At 39.7% G+C, this 8,554-nt stretch overlaps 1 protein-coding gene across 1 annotated transcript in view; it reads left to right on the forward strand.

Moving 5' to 3' along the window:
* The window catches only part of LOC119409678 (meprin A subunit beta-like), a 27,824-nt gene that overhangs the window by 18,253 nt on the left and 1,017 nt on the right, over positions 1 to 8,554 (forward strand). The window contains exons 18-22 of the mRNA XM_037676579.1: positions 1,871 to 1,915; positions 2,522 to 2,566; positions 3,379 to 3,423; positions 4,209 to 4,253; positions 5,531 to 5,572. Coding sequence (XP_037532507.1) covers positions 1,871 to 1,915; positions 2,522 to 2,566; positions 3,379 to 3,423; positions 4,209 to 4,253; positions 5,531 to 5,572 — 222 coding nt within the window. The remainder of the gene's footprint in view (positions 1 to 1,870; positions 1,916 to 2,521; positions 2,567 to 3,378; positions 3,424 to 4,208; positions 4,254 to 5,530; positions 5,573 to 8,554) is intronic.

Below are 8,554 nucleotides of genomic sequence, written 5' to 3' on the forward strand. Positions count from 1 at the left end.
ACCAGCTTGGAGGAATTTTAGCCCATTCCTCCATACAGAACAGCTTCAACTCTGGGATGTTGGTGGGTTTCATCACATTAACTGCTCACTTCAGGTCCTTCCACAACATTTGGATTGGCTTAGGGTCAGGACTTTGACTTGGCCTTTCCAAAACATGAACGTCATTCTTCTTGAACCATTCGTTGATAGAACCACTTGTAAGCTTAGGGTCATTGTCTTGCTGCTTGACCCACCTTGGTGGAACAACCTACCCCCCAACATTAGGCATGCCACCTCCCTTCCTGTGTTCAAATCCCTGCTAAAAACATATCTGTTCTCTCTGGCGTTTCATACTGTGTGAGTTGATTTAGTATATCTTGTTCCATGTCTTCATTTTAATGCTGTTGTTTTAATTTTTTAAGATATATTCTTACTGCTTTTTATTTCTCAGTGTTACCCTTAGTGTTAAGCACTTTGATAACAGTTTATCTGTTTTAAATTGTGCTCTATAAATAAATATGACTTGACTTGACTTGACCTTCTCTTGAGATTCAGTTCATGGACAGATGTCCTGACATTTTCCTTTAGAATTTTCTGATATAATCCAGAAATCATTGTTCCATCAATGATGCAAGCCATCCTGGCCCTGAAGCTGCAAAACTGGCTCAAACCATGATAGTACCACCACCATGTTTCACAGATGGAATAAGGTTCTTAAGCAGGAATGCAGAGTTTTCCTTTCTCCAAACATAACACTTTTCGTTTAATCCAAATAGTTCTATTTTGGTTTCATCCGAACACAAAACATTCTTCCAGTAGCCTTCTGGCTTGTCAACATGATCTTTAGCAAACTGCAGATGAGCAGCCATGCTCTTTTTGGAGAGTAGTGGCTTTCTCCTTGCAACCCTTCCATGCACACCATTGTTGTTCAGTGTTCTCATGAAGAAGGACTGAGTAACATGTGCCATTGTGAGAGAGGCCTTCAGTATATTAGAAGTTACCTTAGGGTACGTTGTGACCTCGTCCACTATTCCACACCTTGTTCTTGGAGTAATCTTTGTCTGCCGACCTCTCCTGGGGAGGGTAACAACAATCTTGAATTTCCTCCATTTGTGCACAATCTGTCTGACTGTGGATTCATTCCAAAATCTTTAGAGATGGTTTTGAAACCTTTTCCAGCCTGATGAGCATCAACAGCTCTTTTTCTGAGGTCCAAACATGTTGTGAAGACAGACTTTGATAGACCCCTGATCTTTAAACCAAATAGAGTTCCCACTCATTTCTCTGATCATCATCTTGATGATTGAAAACACTTGACTCTAATTTCAACTTCAAAGTAACTGCTAATCCTAAAGGTTCAGATACCTTTGTCACTCACAAATATGTAATAGTGGATCATTTTCTGCAATAAATAAATGACCAACTACAATATTTTTGTCTCATTTGTTTAACTGGCTTCTCGTTATCTACATTTAGGACTTGTGTGAAAATCTGCTGTTGTTTTAAGTCATTTTTTATGAAGAAATACAGAAAATTCTAAAGTGTTCACAAACATTCAAGCACCACTGTACACACCCACACACACAGATACAAAATTTAAAAATTACACAAAACAATAACTGAAAGCTAGGGTCAGGTCTGATCTGCTTATATAGTTTGTTCCACAGATAATGGGCATGAAACACCATTTCAGCGTTAAAATATTGTCAAATCTTTCATGTACAGTAAAATTACTAGCTGTGGCAACGGGAGCAGCCAAAAGAAAAGCAACAACGTTGAACATGTTCTGGTTTTCACTTATTTTGCTAGGACAGGTCACATATTGTATTCTACACAGTCTTTCCCACAGTTTGTTTTTGTGTGTTGTCAAATATATCTGTATCTTTTACAGCATCTCAATCTCCACCAGTCCATATCCTAAAACAACAAACAACAGGTATCTCCATATTTAATCAAATGTTCAACACTTGCAACAACTGCTGTAGCAATCATTATAATTAGTGTTATGAAAAGCTGTAACACAATAGAAAACATTAGAACGATGGAAGATTTTATATCATTGTGGTATGTAAATTCACTCATATTCAAACTACATGACAAAGGTGATGACAGCCTTAAAGGAGACAGGCTTTTTTTTTTTTTTGTTAGTTTGTTTCATAGAAATTTTTTATAACATCATCCTAAAAGCTTATTTTAGCCTAAAGAGTTATGAGGCAAGGCAAATTTATTCATATGGAACATTTTATACGAGGGTAAGGTGCTTAACAGAATGTGAACAAGTTAACAAGAACAAGGCAAAAAAGTCATGGACACACAAACACACCAACACACAAACTGTAAAAATTAATCATGTGAGATCGTTTGCTGTGGCGACACCCCAAATTAGGCAGTGCCAAAAAAAAAAAAAAAAAGCACCAACATTGAAATAATCCTTTTTTTTAACTTATTTTGCTATAACACAGGTCACATATATTTATTGTATTCTACACAAACTTTCCCACATTTGAGAGTGTGTTGTCAAATATATCTGTACCTTTTACAGCATCACAATCATCACCAGACCACCTCCTCCAACAACAAACAACAGGTATCTCCATATTTAATCAAACGTTTGACACTTGCAACAACTGATGCATCAATCATTAGATGTAGTGTTTTAAAAACTGTAACACAATAGCAAACATTAGTGTGCTGCAATATTGTTTATCATGGCAGGTAAATTCACTTATGTACATTCAAATCACAGTTTAAAGGTAGCGACAGCGTTGAAGGAGAGACACGTGTTTTTGTTCGGTTTTTTTAGGTATTTTTTGTAGTGTCATCCTAAAACCTCAGTTTAGCCTAAGGAATTATGAGACAAGGCAAATTGAATCATGTGGAGCAAAATATAGCACAACTCAAGTTGTTTAACAAAATTTTAGCAAGAACAAGGCAAAATGAAAAATGCACACACACGTACAGACTGAAATATTTAAAATTGTAAAAAAACAATCACTAAAATCAGTATGAAACAGTTCAATATCAATTCACTGATACTAAGAAATGACTGAGAATCTTCACCTGCATTTAATATCAGTTGGTTAAAAACAAGTGCAGATACGTATGCATTTTATTTTGAATTAATTATGGTCAGATAACGGTCAAGTCTGATTTGCTTAGATTGTTTGTTCCACAGGTGATGGGCATGAATCAGCATTTCAGCGTTAAAATAGTCACATATTTCATTTAAAATTGCTTGCTGTGGCGACGGGAGCAGCCAAAAAAAAAATCAACAATGTCGAACATTTTCTTGTTTTGACTTATTTTGCTAGCACGGGTCAAATATACTGTATTTATTGTATTCTACACATATTTTCCCACATGTGTATGTGTGTTGTCAAATATATTTATCTTTTACAGCATCTCAAACACCACCAGTCTACGTCCTCCAACATCAACCAACAGGTATCTCCGTATTTAATCACACGTTCAACACTTGCAACAACTGATGTAGCAGTCATTATAATTAGTGTTACAAAAAGCTGTAACACAACAGAAAACAGAACAATGGAAGATTTTTTACCATTATGGCAGGTAAATTCACTTACATTCAAATTACAATATAAAGGTCATGATGCCTCAAAGGAGACGGAGGTGTTTTTTTATTAGTTTGTTTTTATTTAAGTTTTTATGGTGTCATTCTAAAACCTTATTTTAGCCTAAGGAGTTAAGAGGCAAGGCAAATTTATTCATACAGAACATTTATACCATTTTATACCAAGGTGCTTTACAGAATATGAGCAAGTTAATAAGAACAAGGCAAAAAAAGGCATATGTACACACACAAACTGACAAAAAAATTTAAATTGTAAAAAAAAAAAAAAAACATTTACTAAAAGCAGTACTAAATATTTTAATGTAAAATGAATCAAGAAAAACCATGAATATATAAAAAAATGAAATTGAATAAACATTGAAAAAAAATCATGAAATGTAATAAATTAATAGAATGACATTTATGAAAGCAAAGTTCGAAATACATGGGGTAGGTAGGCCACAAAATTTTTAGAATCATATGTAGTGTTTAAGCCATGAACAAACTGACTTTTAATCCCAAAAGGCCTCATAAGTGCAGTGGGTGTGGTGGGACCTTTCTTTTCAAGTTCTGTAATGTAGTTAATATCCAGGCATTCATCACAGTTTTTGTATTCTATTCCTTTTATTGTCAAATAACACTTTGACTTTTACAGGATCTTAATCATCAACAGCACACCTCTTACAACAACAGACAACAGGTATCTGCACATTTAACCCTTGTTCTTTGGGGGGGAATCAGCTATTCATTTATTTTTGTCCATGTTTATTTAGTACATTTTTGGTTGCAGTCAACAAACACATTTTTTGTTCTGACAATGTCTAAAAATCATCCATCTCTGATTTTGCTCTCTCTGACAGACCTCCCCCAACCTCCCTGGTCTTTTATATTCAAAATAACTTTGTATTAATCATGAATGGGGCAGCATGGTGGTGCAGTTGGTAGAGCTGCTGCCTCTCAGTGAGCAGGTTGCCCCAGTTCAAATCCCAGTTAGGGGGCCTTTCTGGGTGGAATTTGCATGTTCTCTCCGTGCATGCGTGGGTTTTCTCCAGGTACTCTGGTTTCCTCCCACAGACCAAAAGCATGCATGTTAGGCTAATTGGTAACTCTAAATTGTCCCTAGGTGTGAGTGAGAGAGTGAATGGTTGTTTGTTTCTATGTGTCCCTGTGATGGACTTGCGACCCGTCCAGGGTGTACCCCGCCCCTCGCACAGTGAATGCTGGACATGGGCACCAGCGACCCCCGTGACCCAAAATGGAATAAACGGGTAAAGATAATGGATGAATGGATGGATATTCTAACCCTACTTTTTATGCTTTTAATAATGCTATGATTTTTATTCAGGATCTCAATCACCCCTGGTCGACTTCCTACAACAGACATTAAAAACTTAGTAAATAAAACTTTTTACTCAAACGTTTTACACTTGAAACACTTGATGTAATTAATAAAAATGTGGTAATATGGAAAAGTGGAACAAAATAAAGAAAATTTACATTCTGATTTTTTTTTATCTAATTTACAATGAACATACATAGATTACAACAAACATTTACAGCAAGCACAAAAATACACAATACTTTTTTATCTGTTTGTTTAAAGTATTTTTTTAATTTATTTTATTTTTATTGTCAATTTAACAGCTCATTTTATGCTGATGATATTAGGGGCTTTATGTAAAGTAAAGGGGAAAAAAAATGAACGAACAATAATTGAAAGAGAAAACATTGCAAAACTGCCAAATGTGTAACTTTTATGGGTATGGATACAGAAGATTTTGAAAATATTTGTTTTTAGACAAGGCTAAACTAATTTTTAAATCACAAAAGTTCTCATAAGTGCTGTGGTCATGGTGGCAGCTTTGTTTTCAAGTTCTGTAATATAGTTAATGCCCAGGCATTCATCAGTTATTATATGTTCTGCACTATTTTGCTTTAGACTTTCTTTTTAGTCAAATAATCATTTGATTTTTACAGGACCTCTTCCAACACCAGTCCACCTCCTACAACAGACAACAGGTATCTTCACAATTAATCTGAATTTTTACATGCAAAAATGGCATGAAAACAGACAAGGAACTGTAATGTGTATTTAAAGTAAATTTGCATTTATAGTTTTAGTTCAATCGTTTTTTTTAGTTTGGGGTTCATGTACAAAAAATAAAAGAAAAAACATGAACCATAACTAAATTAAAAAATATATAATAATTGAAAATGTAAATATAATTAAAAGAATAAATCACTGCATTTCATAGTTCATTGCATAATCTTATCCAAGTAATATGATAATAAAATTTATTTGAAAAATAATAAGTTAAAATAAAGTAAGTTCTCAGCTCCCCGACTTGGTGCCTGTGTGTTGGAGTTTTCCCCGGTAGATGAGAGGGTAGCTTCCCTTTGCTTTCGTGCAGGGAATGGGCTCTGACTGTTGTTTGTGGCTATGCGCCAAACAGCAGTTCAGAGTATCCGGCCTTCTTGGAGTCTTTGGTGGGGTGCTAGAAGGTGCACCAGCTGGGGACTCCTTTATTCTGCTGGGGGACTCCACTGCTCGCGCGGGTAACAACAGTGTGATCTGGAGGGGTGTGATTGGAAGGAACGACCTCTCTGATTTGAACTTAAGCAGTGTTCTGTTGTTGGACTTCTGTACTAGTCATAGTTTGTCCTTCGCAAACACCATGTTTGTGGATGCAGTAAGAGTGTCCGCAAGTGCACTTGGCACCAGGACGCCATACGTTGTAGATCGATGATTGACTTTGTAGTTGTGTCATCTGATTTTCGACTGTTTGTTTTGGACGTATGGGTGAAGAGAGTAGCTGAGCTGTCAACTGGTCACCACCTGGTAGTGAGTTGGATCAGACAGCGAGAGAAGATGCCGGACAAACCTGGTAGACACAAACGTGTAGTGAGGGTTTGCTGGGAACACCTGGCAGAAGAACCCATCAGAACAAGCTTCAACTCAGACCTCTGGAAGAGCTTTAACCACATCCAGGCTGAGGCAGGGGACATTGAGTCAGAGTGGGCCATGTTCTGTGACTCAATTGTTGAAGTGGCTGCCTTGAGCTATGGCTGCAAGGTTGTTGGTTCTTCTTGCAGTGGCCATCCTCAAACTCGGTGGTGGACACCCTGAGTTAGGGAGACTGTCAAGCTGAAGAAGGAGTCCTATCGGTCCTTGTTGGCTGCCCACCAGCCAACAAGGACTGATAGGACTCCTTCAGAGGCAGCTGAGGAGTACTGGAGAGCCAAGCAGTCTGCAGCCGTGGCTGTTGTTGAGGCAAAAGCTCAGATGTGGGAGGAGTTCGGTGAGGCCTTGGATGAAAACTCTCGGTCGGCTCCGAGGAGATTCTGGCAAACCACCAGGTAGCTGAGGAAGGGAAAGCAGTTCTTTACTAACATTGTGTTCAGTGAAGGTGGGGTGCTGTTGACCTCAAACAATGATGTCATCAGGAGGTGGAAGGAATACTTCTTGGACCTTCTCTATCCCACAGGCACATCTTCCATGGAGGGAGCAGCATCGGATGACTTCGGGGCTGGCCTGGCCATAACTGTGGCCAAGGTAGTTAAAAAGCTCTGTGGATGTTGAGGGACTATCTTGGTTAACATGCCTATGCAACATCGCATGGACATCGGGGGAAGTGCCATTGGATTGGCAGACTGAGGTGGTGGTCTCCCTCTTCAAAAAGGGGGACCGGAAGGTGTGCTCCAATTATAGGGGCATCAGTCTCCTTAGACCCCCTGGTAAGGTCTATTCAGTGGTACTGGAGAAGTGAGTCAGATCGTTGGTAAAACCTCAGATACAGGAGGAACAATGTGGGGATCTGGCCTGACGGTGGAACACTGGACCAGTTCTTTACCCTCACTAGGATCCTTGAGGGGTCATGGGAGTTTGCCCATTCAGTCTGTATGTGTTTTGTGGACTTGGAGAAGGCATTCAGCCATGTTCCTCGGGGTAAATTGTGAGGGGTGCTCCATGAATATGGGAATGGGGGCCTGTTGTTACGGGCTTTTCAGTCCCCATACAAGTGGTGCAAGAGTTTGGTTTGCATTGCCCAAGTCGGACCCCTTCAGTATGGGAGTTGGACTCCACCAGTACTGCCTGTGGTCACTGATTCAATTCATAACTTTTATGGACAGAATTTCTTGGTGCAGCTAGGGGGCAGAGGGACTCCGGTTTGGTGGCCTCAGGATTCCATCTCTGCTTTTTGTAGATGTTGTGGTCTTGTTCGCATCGTCGTGCCGTGTTCTTCAACTCTCACTGTAGCTATGCACAGCTGAGTGTGAAGCAGCTGGGATGAGAATCAGCACCTCCAAATCTGAGGCCATGGTCCTCAATTGGAAAAGGATGGATTGCTCTCTTCAGGTTGAGGGTGAGGTTCTCCCTCAAGTGGAAGAGTTCAAGTATCTTTGAGTTTTGTTCACGAGTGAGGGAAGAATGGAGCGTGAGATTGACTGACAGATTGGTGCAGCATCTGCAGTTTTGCAGACTCTGTACAAGTCTGTTGTGGTGAAGAGGGAGCTGAGCTGTAAGGCAAAGCTCTCTATTTACCGGTCGGTCTATGTTCCTACCCTCATCAATGGTCATGAACTCTGGGTAGTGACCGAAAGAATGAGACTGTGGAAACAGGGGGTTGAAATGAGTTTCTTCCAAGGGGTAGTTGGACTCTCCCTTAGATATAGGGTGAGTTATGTTATCTGGGAGAGACTCAAAGTAGAACTGTTTCTCCTCCATATTGAGAGGAGCCAATTGAGGTGGTTCGGGCATCTGGTGAGGATGCTCCCTGGACGCCTCTCTAGGCAGGTGCTTGGGGCATGTCCGACTGGAAGGAAACCCCGCGGTTGGCCTGGGAACACCTTGAAATCTTCCCAGAAGAGCTGGAAGAGGTGGCTGTGGAAAGAGATGTCTGGGTCTCCCTGCTCAAGCTGCTGCCCCCACGACCCAACTTCAGAACAAGCGGAAGAGGATGGATGGATGGATGGATGGATGGATGGATGGATGGATGGATG

This window comes from Nematolebias whitei, chromosome 5 (assembly GCF_014905685.2).
Source record: "Nematolebias whitei isolate Nwh7 chromosome 5, NemWhi1, whole genome shotgun sequence".
Lineage (NCBI taxonomy): Eukaryota > Metazoa > Chordata > Actinopteri > Cyprinodontiformes > Rivulidae > Nematolebias > Nematolebias whitei.